Here is an 18,733-nt window from a genome sequence, read left to right as displayed (position 1 = left end):
GACATCGATGTTCGTTTGAGACAGCGTTGTGTGATTGAATTCTTGAATGCAGAAGGTGAAACGCCCATACGCATTCATGAAAGACTGAAGAAGGTGTATGGTGTTGTGACAGTGGATGTCAGCACTGTTAGACGATGGGTTCGTCGTTGTAAGGAAGCTGAAGAGCAAACACCGTTGACTGACGAAAAGCGGAGCGGCAGGCCGGTGAGTGCAGTGACTGCACACAACATTCAGCAAGTTGATGACATCATTCGTGGTGACCGTCGGGTGACTGCAGATGAAGTGTGTCGCATTATTTCTCTTAGTAAAGGCACTGTGATCACGATTATTAAACAATTGGGGTACTCAAAAGTTTGTGCACGGTGGGTTCCAAGAATGTTAACCGATCAGAATAAAGAGGCAAGGAAAACAATAGCCTCCCAACACTTGCAGAGCTTCCGTTTGGAGGGAGATGAGTTTCTGAAAAAAATTGTGACCGGGGACGAAACATGGGTGCATTTTTTTGAACCCGAATCAAAGAGGCAGTCAATGGAGTGGCGTCACACAAGCTCGCCGAGGAAGAAAAAATTCAAAACTGTGCGATCGGCAGGGAAAGTTATGGCAACAGTTTTCTGGGATACAGAGGGTGTGATTCTGGTTGATTTTTTGGAGCAGGGATGCACAATAAATTCTGTTCAATACGTCACAACCCTCAAAAAACTTAAAGCACGTCTTCAGCGAGTTCGCCCAACAAAATCAATGGCAGATGTTCTTCTTTTGCATGACAATGCAAGACCACACACCAGTCGTCACACCTCTGACGAGATTGTCAAAATTGGATGGGAAGTTTTGCCTCATCCCCCATACAGCCCTGACCTGGCACCATCAGACTTCCATCTGTTCGGGCCACTAAAAGAAGCTCATCTTGGGATTCATTTTAAAGATGAGGAGGCCGTCAAAACATCCGTGCGTCAATGGCTTAGGAAGCAGAGCGGTGATTTTTACCGTGCTGGGATACATGCCCTTGTTCAAAGATGGACCAAAACTGTAGAGATGGGCGGAGATTACATTGAAAAATGACAAAATGATCCTCAATGTTGTGGTTTTCAACCTATGTAATTGCATTTAAATTTCCTGACAATTAAACGTAGAAAAAAAATAGGAGGCATTACTTTTTGACTGACCCTCGTATCTTTATTCGCTGCGTGATTTTTCCGGATATTTTATTTACAGTTATTTACCACCGTTAGCCCAAGATGGAAATTTTTCACACTGTTCTAGAGTAGCTTAAAACATGTTGTTTCGGCTGAGACTTATTTTGAAGCTTTAATAGAAGACGGTATTTGTAAATGAAGTGTCGAATATACACTAGTTTCACCTTTTTACAAAAATAGTTATCTTTTCGACGAAAATAGTAGGTGAATGAAATTTTGTATCTCACATGCTTCTGCAACCGAACTACTGTGTGTTCATTTTCATGTTCAGTGTGCGTTTACTCTGTGAGATAAAGCACTTCAAAGTTAACATTTTTTTATACCGGTTTTCGCACCTAATATTGATTCAAATTATCTAGCATTGTTAGACCGTCTAGGATAATCAAATAAACATTTTTACGTGGGTAAAACCATGGTATTTATAATGAGCACAGTTAAAAGTTTTATAGAACACAGCTTTTTTTTAAAAATCAGGTTGAAACTACCGTTTATTTGTTCTCTTTGCAAAATCTTCAATTTTTTACTTAATTTATTCAGTATTGGAAAGTGGTACATAAATGAAACAACATATTGGAGAACCTTCTGTTGTTAGATTACTGCTTGCCCAGTTTCACGTTCGTCATATCTTAAATCCCTAAGATATCAGAAGCCAGACTTTGAAATTTTTCCGGGCGCCGACTTTTTTCGGTTTTCTTTTTATAAAATATTCTGGCATAATATAGCTCGCAAAATTCTTTCGTTACTTTTCTTAAGAGAAAGCGTACAATTGTACCAGTTGGCCAAATTTCATTTCTTTCAACAAAATATCGTCCGATATATAACAGCTCAAATTCGTCAGAAATTCACGTTCTCTCTGCCCAAGATCGCGCATGGGCAAAATAAGTGACTATATGTCGGCCTGTGTTACTTCGACGAACGTCAAACTTTACCATTGTTTACTGGGGAGTTTTGCGAATGTTCACATAAAATTTCGTGAAAATCCGTGATGTTTGATCAGGGAGGCTTGGATGAACTGATGCTGGAAGTTAGCACCATCACCCGACACGGACGGAGTATTGACTGCGGACACCCTCCAACACACGGTTCAAATCCGCGTCCAGCCAACCAGATTTAGGTTTTCTGCATCTACATATATACTCCGCTAGCCACCAAGCGGTGTGTGGCGGAGGGGACAATTCGCGCCAAAGTCATATCCCCCCCACCCCTCTGTTCCACTCGCGGATCGCACGAGGGAAAAATGACTGAACGCCTCAGTACGAGCTCTTATTTCCCTTATCTTTGAATGATGATCACTACACGATTTGAAAGTTGATGGTAATACTATATGCTCTAAATCCTCGGTGAAGATTGAATTTCGGAATTTAGAGAGCAGCCCCTGTTTAGCGCGTCTTCTACCTGCAAGTGTGTCCCACTTCAAACTTTCATTGAGATTTGTAACGTTCTCGCGATGGCTAAATGTACCAGTGACGAATATTGCCACTCTTCTTTGGACCTTCTCAGACTCTTGAATTAGACCCAACTGATAAGGGTCCCATAGAGACGAACAATACTCTAACACTGGACGAACTAACGTATTATAAGCTATTTCCTTTTTTGAAGGACCGCATCGCTTCAGGATTCTACCAATAAACCGCAATCTAGAGTTCGCCTTACCCGCTGCTTGTGTAATCTCATAATTCCATTTGAGATCATTTCGAATAATCACACATAGATATTTGGCTGATGTTACCGCCTCCAAAGATTTATCATTTATTTTGTACTCATACATTACTGGCGATTTCGCCTTGTTATATGCATTAGTTTATACTTATTAATATTGAGAGATAACTGCCAGTCATTACACCACGCATTTATTTTCTGCAAATCCTCATTCATTTGTTCACAACTTTCGTGTGATACTAGTTTCCTGTAGACTGCAGCATCATCGGCAAAAAGTCTAAGGCCGCTGTCAATACCATCAACCAGATCGTTTACGTAAATCGTAAAAAGCAGACGACCTCTTACGCTGCCCTGGGGCACATCTGAAATTACTCTTGTTTCTGATGAAGTTATCCCGTTGAGGACGGCATACTCCTCTTTGTGTGTTAGAAAACTTTCTATCCAACCGCATATGTCATTGGATAGACCGTAATCGCGCGCTTTTGGTAGCAAGCGACAGTGCGGAACTGAGTCGAACACCTTTCGAAAGTCGAGAAATATGGCATCAACCTGGGAGCCGGTATCTAGAACCTGTTGTATTTCATGCACAAAGAAGGCTAGCTGTGTCTCGCATGACATCTGTTTCCTAAGACCGTACTGGTTTCTGCAGATGAGCTTCTCAGAGTCTAGAAAGGTCATTACGTCTGAACACAAAATATGTTCCATGATTCTACAACAAATCGATGTCAGTGAAACTGGTCGGTAATTATGTGCATCCGATTTTCTACCCTTTTTATAGATTGCTATGACCTGAGCCTTCTTCCAGTAACGTGGAACTTTCCGCCGTTCCAGTGATCTCTGATAGATGGCGGATAAGAATGGTGCTGTATTTGTAGCATAGTCAACATAAAATCTTACGGGGATACCGTCTGGGCCAGACGCCTTTCTGGCGTCTAAGGACCTTAACTGTTTTACAAACATTCGATACAGTAAAAACTATGTCAGCCATCCTTTCGTGTGTTCGATAATTGAAAGGGGGAATGGTGCTACAGTCCTCTATCGTAAACGAGTTTTTGAAAGCTAGGTTTGGAATTTCGGCCTTTTGTTTATCATCATCAGTTACATTACCCGTACTGTCAGCAAGAGAAGGTATCGAATTATTTGTAGCGTTCATAGATTTTACGTACGACCAAAATTTTTTGGGGTGATTTTTAGAATCTGCATATAAAATATTGCTTTCAAATTCGTTAAAAGAGTGTCTCGTTGTCCTTCTGACAGCTGCTTTTATTTCGAATAATTTCTGTTTGTCAGCGGGGCAGTGACTACGTTTAAAAAGACTGCTTTCTCAGCAACTTACTAATACGTTTGTTGTACCAAGGTGGATCCTTTCCCTCCCCTATACTTTCGCTAGGCACATAATTCTCTAGCACGTGGCGAACAATAAATTCCGACCAAAGATGCTCAATATCTTTGTGTCCCGCGGTAAAATGCTTGGAGCTGACTATGACCCTCCGCCACACACCGTCAGGTGGCTTGCGGAGTATGGATGTAGATGTAGATGTAGAAGATATTCATTAATGACACTTTTATTTGATTTCCCAAACTCTACGGCGTTTTTTTTCTTTTTTCTTTTTTTTGCAACTTCCACTGACAGAAGCCACAACGACATTATGGTCGACAATACCTTCTTGCTCCAGAAAAATGCCTTGATAGTTGCCTTTCCCACCCTTGACACAATCCGAGCTTCTGCTCCGTCTCTAATGACCTCGACGTCGACGGGACGTTCAACCCAATCTTCCTTTTTAGAACACACCTGTGGTTTCTTTGACTTTAGCTGCTGCGCAGAGGATTCTTTCGGCTAAATTCATTTCAGACTCCACGGGGTCGCGATACATGAGAGCTTTTATGGCTCCCCTCAGAAATAAATCGAGGCTCCATAAACCCAGTGAGCGCAGGGGCCAAATCGTCGATGGCGGCATGACCTGCTCACAGACCTACAAACGTTCGGTCCAACATGAGCAGGCACCTCATCATGTCTGAATCACATGCTGCGCCTCACATTTGCTGGAACACCTTCAGTCAAACCGGGAAGAACATGTTCCAGAAAGGTCTGAAAATTCGCGGCAGTCAAGCGGAATGGTGGAAGGAACAGCAAGACTAAGCAATCGCCGACCAAACCCGCCCACACATTAACCGTGAAGCGATGTCGCGCCTCGTGGTGCCACACACCGAGGTGATTTCCCGCGGACCGCAAATAATCATTGTGGTGATCAAATGCGTCACCCTTTGGAGACGAGGGCCGCGAAAGGACTCTGCGTTCAAAACACTGCGGACACTGCTAAGAGACATCCATGTATCAGAGGTGACTGCCTCGGTAACTGCGCAGGCAGAGCAATGGACTCCTAAGCGGAGGGCCCGTGTTCGTCTACAGTATCACCTAGCGGTGTGTGACGCCGTTGGCAGCCATGAGTTGCTACGCTATTCTCAATCCTTATGATGTGCTCCGCCTCCGCTAGAAGTTCGTCGCAACATTTCTGGGACACGTTGTAGATTTAAAAAGAAATTCTTTGACAATGTGAAATGGACTTCTGTCTTCGAAACGTAGCAGTGTTGAAATACACGGAACGAAAGGTTATTTAAAGAAAATTGGAAATTTGTGGTAAGGTCTTACGGGACCAAACTGCTGAGGTCATCGGTCCCTAAGCCTACACAATACTTAATCTAACTTACTTACGCTATGGACAACACACACACCGATGCCCTAGGGAGGACTCGAACCTCCGACGTGGGGAGCCGCACGGACCGTGACAAGACGTTACAGACCGCGCGGCTACCCCGCGCGGCGTTATTTAAAGGTTGTACTGAAACGAGACTACAGTTATAAGAGGTCATGGACAAGAAACGGAAGCAGTGGTTGAGAAAGGAGTGGGACAGGGTTATCCAGTCTGGATATTCTTCTAGATGTGGAGAAAGCCAAGGACAAATTTCGGAAAGGGAATTAACTTTCTGGGATAGGAAACGAAAACGTCGAGGTTTGCCGATGACATTGTAATTCCGTTAGAGAGCCCAATGACTTTGAAGAACAGTTTAACGAAATGGATAGCGTCTCGTAAAGCGACTGTAAAATGATCGTGGATAAAAGTAGGAAATGGTTAATGGTGCATACTCGAATTAAATCACTCGATATTCAAGGAATTATATTAGTCAATGAGAGGCTAAATGTCGTAGATGAGTTTTACTATTTGGGCAGAAAAATATCTGATGATCGCCTGAGTAGGGAAGATATAAAACGCACACTGAGAATAGCAAGAAAATTATTTCTGAAAAAGAGGAATTTCTTAACATCGAATACAAATTTAAATGGTGGGAAATGTTTTCTGAAGATATTTGTATGGTGTGTAACCTCTTACTGAACTGAAACGTGGAAGATAGACAAGAAGGCTATAGAAGCTTTTGAAATGTAGTGATACAGATGGACGCTCGAGGGTAGATCAGACATACTGAATCGGAATGGACAATACAGACATTAGTGGCACAACTTCACTAAAAGAAGGGATCGCTTGATAGGATGCATCCAGAAGCATCAAGAAATTGTCAGTTTCGTAATGGACGGGAGTGTGAGGAGTATGAGGCATCTCTATACTACTCAAACTGCTCTAACAGTTCAGATGGCTTTCCCGAGAGTGTTGCAGTCTGTTATGAGCAATCACGGGACCCGTCTTGAGCACACCTTCAGTATCCAGGAGTTTCATTCATAACACACGTACTTCCGGTGCTCACCGATAGTTGTAGAGCCAACTGTCGGGTTATAATGCGCCTGTCTGCACATACAGTAGTCGACATCAGTGCAAAGACAGGGTTCGTATGAAAGTAACATACAATGGCTGAAGCGTACATATATCGAATTTATTTTGAAAGCAGTAGAGAACCACAGGGCCAAGAGAGAGTCGAGAATACCAAATTTCAGGCATTACCTCTCACCACAGACAACGCAGCCGCCGATAGCCTTCACTTAACGACGGAAGGCAGCGGCGTTTGCGTAGAGCTGTCAGTGCAAACAGACAAGCAACACTGCGTGAAATAAGTGCAGAAATCAATGTGGGACGTATGACAAATTTGGCGTTGATGGCTATGCCAGCACACTACCGACGTGAGTGCCTTTAGTGCCTTTGCTAAGAGCATAACATCGCCTGCAGCGCCTCTCCTAGGCTAGTGACCATATTGGTTGCACACAAGACGACTGAAAAACCGTGGCCTGGTCAGATGAACCCTGATTTCAGTTGGTAATATCTCACTGTGGGGTAATATCTCACTGAGACACCACGAAGCCATGGACACAAGTTGCCAACAAGGCAGTGTGTAATCTGGTGGTGGCTCCATAATGATGTGGGCTGTGATTACATGGAATGGACTGAGTCCAACTGAACCGATCATTGACTAGAAATGTTTACGTTCAGCTACTTGGAGACCATTTGCAGCCATTCATGGAATTCATGGAATTTTTATTGATGCCAATGGGCCATGTCACAGGGCCACAACTGTTCTAGACTGGTTTTGAGTGCATTATGGACAGTTCTAGTGGATGATTTGGCCGCCCAGCTTGAATCCCATCGAACATTTATGGGATATAATCGCGAGGTCAGTTTATGCGCAAAATTCTGCACCGGCAACACGTTCGTAATTATGGATAGCTATACAGGTAGCATGGCTAAATATTTCTGCTAAGGACATCCAAAGATTTTTTGAGTCCGCGTAATGTCGAGCGGTGCACTATGCAGGGCAAAAAGGAAGTCGCACACCATATTAGGAGGCATCCCACGACCTTTGTCACCTCAGTGCATAACTGCTATTTACATGGCAAAGGAAAGGTTCATAAAGTGTGTGGTGCCCCGGTGAAGATGCGTGGGCGTTGTTTGATGCCATAATATAAAGAGGACTCTCAGCGTACGCTCGCATGTTTAAAGCGTATGGGTCTGGCTAGATTACTCACCAGCATTACCTTTCCCCAGTCACTGTGAAGCACCCCCACACCACACTCATCTGAAAGATTCTTACCTCTATGTCCTGGTCACTTGGTGGTTCCCTGCGAAAGAGAAAAAAGAAATGTTAGTATGAATTCAGTTTTTTCCCCAATTACCTGTAAACAGAGCAAATTAAAAATTATTTACCACTTTTCTGCTTGGAGAGAGTTCAGGGCGGAGAAAATGGGTGAATCATCAGTCACAAACTACAGAAGATAGAGTTTCAATAATGCTTCTTAGGAATCTATCAACATTACTAAAAGTCTACTCTCCTTCGTTCGTTAATTGTCCGTTTCGAAAGGGAAGATACTGTCTCACACGGTGGTTACTCACTGTGTAGGACACAAGACTCCAGGTATCTGTTCCCTTAACCAGAAGTAAAGTCACGTTTGATGTGCAACCACAACCTTTTCAAGTTTCTCTCAGAATTACACCTTTTCAGATCCGTCACAACCCTGTTTTGCCTCATTCGTCGGTAAATGAACCAGACTTGAAACTGCACATCGTGTTTAACGTGCAAAAAAATTTACGATATCATAAAAAGAATGAAGGGGAATATCGACAAAGATTCAAATTAGTAATATCGTATTTCGCCTATATAGTGTGTTTGATATTTAATAGCGTAAAGCCATAGAGTTGAAAGTACATAACACTAGAAGCAGAAATGTCTCAATAAACAAGGGTTGTAAAAGTCATACCTTAATACGTATGAGCATTTCTTCATCATCGATATTGTAAAACAAATTGCAATCTCTTTCTTTTCCATATTTTTGGAGCAGGTAGTATGTTCAAAATAAAAAAAAGTCCAGTAAACGTGGGCTCTCATGTGCATACCTTCACAGCTGTGAGCACTTGTTCAGTAAAAGAAACATGCTTCTCAGTAGCGAAGATGAACAAACGCTAGCAGCTACTAACATGTGCGTTTTAGAGCCCCTGTTTACTGAGACACTATCCTTCTACTATCATCTATTTTGAACCATACGCGTTTGTGCCGTTAATACACCCCGCGTAATCAAAGCCGTATCTGGATACTGCGGTTAAATACTAACACAAACCAAACAGGAAGGAAGCGATTGGGCTCATTACTTAAATACGGGACACACACTCACGAAGAGCGAGATTCGTATCTCAGTCTTTGTATCGAGCAGCGCGATCGTTCCTGGGGCAACAACCCTAAGTTTGTCCCATTCTTCTCCCACGGTCCTTGAGGCCGAACTACAGTCACCTAGATCCAAACAACACGTCAATGACTTTCCTTAAAAAATAGCTAAATGAACTGACCCACCAAACGGACCAGACTTGACGCAGACTTAGAAGACACTGATTATGTGAAATCCCACCAGTATTCTACGTATGTGACATTCCGAAAGCGACGTATCGAGGTACACAGAAGGATGTTACTGCACTTCCAGATCACTTTTCATACATTACTTTGCACAGTATTTTATAGAGAAAACGTACTCATTCGGAACACGAGGACCCGTCTGCAATTGATCTTAGGATAGTCAAGCATCATTACTGTAATGTTATAATGAGTCATTCACAGAAAAAAAGATGAACGGGCGAACAGGCGTGCAACTGCTGACCAACTGACCATCCAGATGAACGAAGGGGCAGCGTCTCCTCAACTACTGTTCAGCGAACGTCACTACGTATGGGTCTCTGCAGCACGCGCCTGATTCACGCAGCCCTGTTGACTGCTGTTCATCGGCGACAAAGGCTGGAATTTGCAAGCAAATACCGCAACAGGACGTCCACCGATGGTGACACTTGGCATTTTCAGGTTATTCGCGTTTTACGCCCCGTCGGATTGAAAGTAAACACCCTGCTACCAACGTTGGTAGGTCCCAGGCTGGAGGAGGGATCGTTATGATCTGGAGAACGTTTTCGTGGTATTCTTTAGATGATATTATCATTCTACAAGGTGCACTAGATCAACACGTGTATTTATTTTTCTTCAGGATTGTGTCTACACCAACACGCAGTTTTTCTTCCTTAGCACGACGGCATCTACCACCAGGGCAATGTAACGTGCCACAGAGCTCGCAATATACACTCCTGGAAATTGAAATAAGAACACCGTGAATTCATTGTCCCAGGAAGGGGAAACTTTATTGACACATTCCTGGGGTCAGATACATCACATGATCACACTGACAGAACCACAGGCACATAGACACAGGCAACAGAGCATGCACAATGTCGGCACTAGTACAGTGTATATCCACCTTTCGCAGCAATGCAGGCTGCTATTCTCCCATGGAGAAGATCGTAGAGATGCTGGATGTAGTCCTGTGGAACGGCTTGCCATGCCATTTCCACCTGGCGCCTCAGTTGGACCAGCGTTCGTGCTGGACGTGCAGACCGCGTGAGACGACGCTTCATCCAGTCCCAAACATGCTCAATGGGGGACAGATCCGGAGATCTTGCTGGCAAGGGTAGTTGACTTACACCTTCTAGAGCACGTTGGGTGGCACGGGATACATGCGGACGTGCATTGTCCTGTTGGAACAGCAAGTTCCCTTGCCGGTCTAGGAATGGTAGAACGATGGGTTCGATAACGGTTTGGCTGTACCGTGCACTATTCAGTGTCCCCTCGACGGTCACCAGAGGTGTACGGCCAGTGTAGGAGATCGCTCCCCACACCATGATGCCGGGTGTTGGCCCTGTGTGCCTCGGTCGTATGCAGTCCTGATTGTGGCGCTCACCTGCACAGCGCCAAACACGCATACGACCATCATTGGCACCAAGGCAGAAACGACTCTCATCGCTGAAGACGACCCGTCTCCATTCGTCCCTCCATTCACGCCTGTCGCGACACCACTGGAGGCGGGCTGCACGATGTTGGGGCTTGAGCGGAAGACGGCCTAACGGTGTGCTGGACCGTAGCCCAGCTTCATGGAGACGGTTGCGAATGGTCCTCGCCGATACCCCAGGAGCAACAGTGTCCCTAATTTGCTGGGAAGTGGCGGTGCGGTCCCCTACGGCACTGTGTAGGATCCTACGGTCTTGGCGTGCATCCGTACGTCGCTGCGGTCCGGTCCCATGTCGACGGGCACGTGCACCTTCCGCCGACCACTGGCGACAACATCGATGTACTGTGGAAACCTCACGCCCCACGTGTTGAGCAATTCTGCGGTACGTCCACCCGGCCTCCCGCATGCCCACTATACGCCCTCGCTCAAAGTCCGTCAACTGCACATACGGTTCACGTCCACGATGTCGCGGCATGCTACCAGTGTTAAAGACTGCGATGGAGCTCCGTATGCCACGGCAAACTGGCTGACCCTGACGGCGGCGGTGCACAAATACTGCGCAGCTAGCGCCATTCGACGGCCAACACCGCGATTCCTGGTGTGTCCGCTGTGCCGTGCGTGTGATCATTGCTTGTACAGCCCTCTCGCAGTGTCCAGAGCAAGTATGGTGGGTCCGACACACCGGGGTCGATGTGTTCTTTTTTCCATTTCCAGGAGTATATATATATATATATATATATATATATATATATATATATATATATATATATATATATATATATATATGAGCTAGTAGATAGTGTCGGAAGTTCGATGCGGCTTTTCGCGGATGATGCTGTAGTATACAGAAATGTTGCAGCATTAGAAAATTGCAGTGAAATGCAGGAAGATCTGCATCGGATAGGCACTTGGTGCAGGGAGTGGCAACCGACCCTTAACATAGACAAATGTAATGTATTGCGAATAGAAAGAAGAATCTTCTGTTATATGATTGTATGATAGCGCAACAAACACTGGTAGCAGTTACTTCTGTAAAATATCTAGGAGTTTGCGTACGGAACGATTTGAAGTGGAATGATCATACAAAATTAATTGTTGGTAAGGAGGGTGCCAGGTTGAGATTGATTGGGAGAGTCCTTAGAAAATGTAGTCCATCAACAAAGGAGGTGGCTACAAAACACTCGTTTGACCTATACTTTATTGCTCATCAGTGTGGGATCCGTACCAGTTCGGGTTGACAGAGTAGACACAGAAGATGGAAAGAAGAGTCGCGTTTCGTCACAGGGTTATTTGGTAAGCGTGATAGAGTTACGGAGATGTTTAGCAAACTCAAGTGGCTGACTCTGCAAGAGAGGCGCTCTGCATCGCGTTGGAGCTTGCTGTCCAGGTTTCGAGAGGGTGCGTTTCTGGATGAGGTATCGGCTTCCCCCTAGTTATACCTCCCTACGCCACACACCGTTGGGTGGCTTGCGGAGTACAAATGTAGATGTAGACGTAGATGCAGGAGCACAAGGATGAGTTTTCTGTGCTCTTCTGGCCACTAAACTCCCCAGATGTGAACCCAATCGAGAAATTGAGAGACCACCTTGACCGGGCTGTTCGCTCCATGGATCCTCAGCCGAGATACCTTGCGCGACTGGCCACGGCACTGGAGTCGGCATGGCTGCACAGCCCTGTTGGTGCCTTCCAGAAGCTCACTGATTCTCTTCCTGTACACGTAGCAGCGGTCTGGGCTGCGAAAACGGATATTCAAGCTTTTGACAGGTGGTCACATAAATATAAGTGGACAGTTTATTAGTTATACTCTCAGACAAATTACGCGGCTGGAGGTGAGGTACCACCATTAGGTGCCTATATTAGTGTTGTCAGAATTAAAAGTCGATCACCTACCCTGAATCCTTCCCTCCCTTCACAGTCCCCAAATGGTGGGAGCGTAAAATGCTGCAAGAGTCCAGTAGTTGGTAAATTCCATGCTACTCTATGAACCTAAAAATGGAACGATTGTCCAGTAAAACAATGGCGCGAAACCCAGACCTCGGACGGAGTCGTAATTTGGAAAGGCGGAAGCTGTGACCTCCACCTACGACGTCCTGGTTTCTTGGACTGGTGATGGCATTATTCATTATTTTGATATTTCCAGTACTTAGTCATTCCAGGTCTCACAGAGTATCACGCAGAACCCTAAGATTTCTGCCGGTGAGGATTCTGCTCCTGATCGTTCCTATGAGCACGAGCGGTGGCACAAAAACAGCAGAAAAATAAAAAATAAAATACATTAGTGTTTGTGAAAATTGTAATAGGTAGAAAGAAGAAAATCTTTATAATGAAAGTTATTCAATAGCTAAGAGATATGATGCAAACATTAACGATTAGAATTACAGAACCGTGCATCCACTTTGACTTCGAGAATTCACTACGATATGTAGCCAGCCACCACGTGGATCAACTATAGCCTCTAGATGTCGTGGCGTGTAATCAAAGAGAGCCTGGATATGCTGTGGGGAACACATGGCACACGGTTTGTAGGTGAATCTACAGAGCTTTGACAGCGGCTGCAGGAGGACCAGAAACTACAACTTGCCGACCGACCGTCTCCCATACAAGATCTATGGGCGACATGTCTGGCGAACGTGCAGACTATGGAAGCAGTGGTTCAAAATGGTTCAAATGGCTCTGAGCACTATGGGACTTAACATCGGATGTCATCAGTCCCGTAGACTTAGAACCACCTCAACCTAACTAACCTAAGGGCATTACACACATCCATGCCCGAGGCAGGATTCGAACCTGCGTCCGTACCGGTCGCGCCGTCCCAGACCGAAGCGCCTAGAACCGCTCGGCCACATCGGCCGGCGGAAGTAGTGGTGTTAGTCGTTCTTGGAAGAAGGCTCGCTAATTCTAAACATGTGATCGAGCATTGCCCTCCTGAAATACCGCATCCCAAGTTTCTTGTGGGAGAGGCACTCCCACGGACTGTAAAAGTTCCATCATGGAGCAGTTGTTGTTCAGACTGCCTTCATTATGTGGAAGCGAAGATCATACTTTATAGCCAACGGCACCCCAACCCATCACACCTGTCGTCCGTCCGCTATGCCACTCAACAATGCACTCTGTCCGATTGCTTTCACCACGATAGCGTCTAACACGCACGTGGCCCTCACTTCACCGCTATACGGCAAACTGAAGTGGGACTCGTCCAGAAACGCTACGTTTTGCCACTCAGCATGCCAGTGACACCATTCACACGCCCACGGCAATTGAAGTATTGTTAGCTTTTGGTCAGTGGAAACCAACGCGATAGCGTGCGTGTCACCTATTCAACCCTCAACAGATGGCGTTGAACTGTGGACGCAGATGTATTTCACAACTCTCGTAGTGCTTCAATGCTGAGCAAACGTTTTGGGCGGCGCTATACTGCCGGTTATGGCAGGCGGACAAAATGGCGCCCATCTACTTGCTCCATACACGCATCACCGGCGTAATAGCGTGTCCTGTCGGAGTAATAATGTCACGATACGACATACCCATTTCCCAGATATCAATCATTCTGCCCCTTCGAGCTCAACTCACGCGCTGAAATTGTGCAGTTCGATGTTGCGATCTCAAAATGCGAGGGAGGGGGGAGGAGGTTCCGATTTAATCATATTAGATCTGTCGCGCGGTCGACATGACTAGGTGTCAGTCAGTGAGTCAGTGTTGATATTCTGCCAATGTGTTCGCCGGCCGTTGTGGCCGAGTGGTTCTAGGCGCCTCAGGCTGGAACTGCGCAACCGCTACGGTCGCAGGTTCGAATCCTGCCTCGGGCAGGGTTAGTTAGGTTTAAGTACTTCTATGTTCTAGGGGACTGATAACCTCAGGTGTTAAGTCCCATAGTGCTCAGAGCCATTTCAACCATTTGTTACTGTGTTCAACATGGACCTGTATGAAACCTTTTAAAATGCCTATGTTAAGTAGCATGCCGACAAGTCTCAACGAACGTGAGAGCAGAAATTAATCGTCTGTGGGCGGAAGCTAAGCTGAAGTTCTCTCCGACAAAAATTCTCTTAGTGATTATATAAAACAAGAGAATGAAAAGCTACGTAATCACGCGGTCCGAAGGAAGGTAAAAACAACGTTGTCTTTTATCTTCATAGTTGGTAAAGGTAACTGACATTTAATGTGCATAATACATCAATAAAAGGTCAATCTTTTTAGGGATCAATTAAAACGGTTGTTACTATTTTCGTGGAATCTTCTTGTACCTCTGTCCTTGTTGTCTGTCCGTCTGAATTCAACTCAAAGTACGCATGTTTAAAATAAATCGTTTTTAATCATGTGTTCAAAATATTGTTTCTTACATTTTCCATATACAACATGGTTTTATTAGCATTTTAATCGATATTTAAAACAAATAAAAATATTTCATTTACGTATCCGACTACGGGGTAAACCTCACGCCAGGGGTACGGGGGATGTCCCATCACTTTTGAACAATTCCCACCAAGGTTATGTCGCCCTTGCACGCTTCTACTTCGTTTGATCTACTGAACATGGCGTAGTACCAACCCGTCATGCCATCTCTCTGCAATATTTATCACTTATTATGGATCCACTGTTTTACACATCCACCAATTTTGAAGTCATTCAAAAAATCCTTTCAGGCGGTTGCAATTATCACAGCAATGCGAGAAGCTGTTGACTGCGCAACAATCGGTCCCTGTCGCAATCTTAGGGAAGCGGCAAACCTTGCAAACGGTAATTGTGGCTGATAGTCGAGAAAACCGACTGCCTGCAGTATCCCACAGGGCACAGCGGCTGCGCGCGGTGCAGCGGTGTCATTTGGGTTGCCTAAGAGTCAGGCGTTAAGTGGCGAGACGAAGAATGGTTGAAGCAGTATTTCTAGTCTGGCCTACAGAGGACCTCTGCCGCATCACCGGCCATATCACACAGCAATTCCTTCGCTAAAAGAAAGGACTGTCATTACAACGTTCTAAAATCTTTGTTACCCTTCCACCTGATCAAATACAACATGATAATGATCGCACAATATAGAGAACTTCGGAGAATTAGCTTAACTGTACAGCTACAGTTGTAATACTAATACAATACGTAGTTCAGTTGTTAAAATCAATGCTTGATTTCAGTTACAAACGAGAATAACTGTAACTAGCAGGTGCATTTCCTCACACAGCATAATGACGGAAATTCTTCTTTCTGCCTTCCGTCGCGTGACATGTGTTGGACAGCGCGCGCGGTCTGTATGTGTCCGTAGTCTAAGACACAGTCGTTTCATGTGTAGAGGAACGAACCACGCCAGTCAGTCGTACACTCTCTCTCAGATCACCACGTCTGGTCCCAAGTAAGGTCGTTTGTTCTGCCGCATCGTTCGTGTGTGGCACCGTGCAGAATATGTGGAGCTAAAGTAAGAGTCACAGCTGCCTAACAGCGTGTAATGTCTGCCACTAACGGTAACACTGAATATGATAGTTGTATTGTTTTACTTTTATTCTCATTTTCCGAGTATTCACCTATTTCGTGGTCATTTGAAGACCACAGTAACCATTCTTCCTCGCAAAGATCAACAATTTTCAAACGAATACCAGCAGAAGCAGATCAAGAGTTAGGAAAAATGCCAAAGGAATAATACTTCCTGTGTCCGTCACCACCATGTCATCACTAGAAAAATCAAAACGACCATACGATACTATTAGCGAATATTCGGGCTCTCTCATCTTTGGTTCCTTACTGCTATAAAACAATAAACGAAATAGTTTTCTTCCAACAGGTGCAAAATACACGACGGTTAGTGCGAAGACAGCCGTTTATCCGTTCATCAGAAATGAAAAAATAGTCCTGGCAACATTTTACACATTTCATACAATTTTTAATTATCTACTAATGATTGCTTGTGGACAGTATTACTCCCATGAATTTTCTAATATTCAACTGTTTTTAATAAGTTAGTGTGATCGTTATTTTAATACATTTTCCGTTGACGTAGACTTGCAAGCAACAAGGGATCACTTGATAGGTACGAGGCTTTACCTGCGACAAAGACTGCGATGAAACAACTGTAAAGAATTTTACTTCCTCATTGGTACACCCACATACAACGTACCGACGTATATCAATGATTGACTCGTGAAGTGTAAAGGTTTTTACTGTGTTTCCGTCCTTTTCATTATCATTACTGGTAACCATTTATTCGGAGTAACGTACTGTACATTGTCACACCCACTCGTAAACAACAATTATTGCACACATCACCTCACGCCACCATTCTTGAACAAACTTTAAATGATTGACATGACATGGCTGGAATCATGTTTTTAAATTTTTTTAAAGGAGATGGTGATCGCCTTTGGCTGTAAAACTATTTATTCATAAATTTACTATCGTTTCAATTATCACGTGGCGTACTGAGAAAATTGTGCATCAGCACATGTGTATCTGTACTTTTTTAAGGACAGCATATTCTCCATCGTCTATAATATTTATTATAATTTCCATGTTATCACTTTCGACCTTAGGTCACTTTCAAGTGGATAAAGAAGATGAAAACAGAGCAGTTGTCAACAGTGATAAAGTAATAAAGAGGATGTGGGTTTCAATGGCTGATGTCTCTATTCGTCACAAAGGCTCGCATCCTCTTTATTCATTTTATTAATTTGGGCAACTGCTCGGTATTCAGCACTTTCAAGCACCTGAAAATGACGTAGGGTTGAATTTGCTATCGTGGAAATCGTAATAAATAGCATACTCAGTAATTCAAAAAATATGTGAAGTTAAGACCACAAAAGAAATAGAACTATGTAAGCATATATGTCATCATTATGTTAATATGTTGGTTATTTATTATTAGCGGATGTCACCGTCTTTTACAATTGAATGAAATATAAAAGATAATGTCAACGGTTACATTTAATAAAGTGGAAAAGATGATGACAACGTAACATTAAGTACGCGACACATGGACATCATGCGTAATAACGTATACACTCTTTGAAACAGAATATCGCTTTAACTAAAGCACATGGAACTCAAAAGTTTTTGTTGTTGCGTACATTAACGTGTAATTTAAGGTAGTATATGCTCAAAAGTATCATATGTCACCGCAGTGCGACAGAGGGACATACCAATTGCATTTTTTCTAATCAAATAGCGTCGCAGGCTTATTCACTTTGCTCTCTGAGATCATTCAGCGATTGTGGTTTTGTGGCTCTTGACAGCACACTAGAGAAAGATATCTATATGAGTTAAAGCCGTTAATCGAGCTGGATACTCCAGAGCACTTCCTCTTCGTCCTGTCCATTCCAAAGAGAATGTGCAATTGAGATCAGTTTGAAAGTGAGTTGGAGCACTCCAATGCTGAAAGTAACAATTTTGATTATCAACACTATCATCACGACATGGAGTTATCACGTACAACACTCCTACGTAAGAATTGTCTGTAACAGCCTGTTCATAGAAGAACAGCCGGCTAATCGTCTAGACGACAGTATTCTGTTACATTAAACTGAAGGTGCCGGTAGGTTATAGGTGTTGTGTCGGCTACTGTGGGAGTCAGCACAGACACAAACAAGGAAGGAAAGAAGTGGCGATAGCCGGTAGCAGGAATGCAAAATCGTCTGCACAAATCACTTGAAGATTAATTGAACTCTTCCTTTAAATTTGTGCAGTGAGCAAGCAGTAAAGGAAACAAAGAAAAATTTGTAGAGGGAATTTAGTTCAGAGAGAAGAAATAAAAACATTGAGGCTCGGTAATGACATTGCAGTTTTGTGAGAGAGAGCACTTGAAGTAGTAAAAGAGTTTTGCTATTTAGGAAGCAAAATGACTGATAATGGCTGAAGTAGAGAGGATATAAAATGTACGAGGGTTATTCGGTCGCAAAATGGAAACCACAGTGTGAAGTTTTGCACAGGTTTGTTGGGCAGTGTCTATAGTGTGCCCGTCGATCGCGTTACGTCGTTCTTTTTAGTTCTGAACAGACAGGCAGCACATGAAGATACCTAGAGTAACAGTGTCTCACGCCAAGTACGAGGGCCTAGTGAGAAATATCGCCTGAAGGTATGCAGCCAACATTAAATAACTGTCGTGCGTTTTCTTCTTCAAGGCGATTCTCAGCCGAATTCTGCAGGGGCAATG

The 18,733-nt window shown here is 44.0% G+C and overlaps 1 protein-coding gene across 1 annotated transcript in view; it reads right to left on the bottom strand.

Annotated features, from left to right (window-relative positions):
* Positions 1–18,733, bottom strand: part of LOC126267665 (inositol 1,4,5-triphosphate receptor associated 2-like) — a 165,703-nt gene that overhangs the window by 102,446 nt on the left and 44,524 nt on the right. The window contains exon 2 of the mRNA XM_049972966.1: positions 7,887–7,914. Within this exon, the coding sequence (XP_049828923.1) occupies positions 7,887–7,914 (28 nt within the window). The remainder of the gene's footprint in view (positions 1–7,886; positions 7,915–18,733) is intronic.

This window comes from Schistocerca gregaria, chromosome 4 (assembly GCF_023897955.1).
Source record: "Schistocerca gregaria isolate iqSchGreg1 chromosome 4, iqSchGreg1.2, whole genome shotgun sequence".
NCBI lineage: Eukaryota > Metazoa > Arthropoda > Insecta > Orthoptera > Acrididae > Schistocerca > Schistocerca gregaria.
Note: the sequence above shows the minus strand (reverse complement) of the source record. Positions and strands in the feature narration are given on the sequence as shown.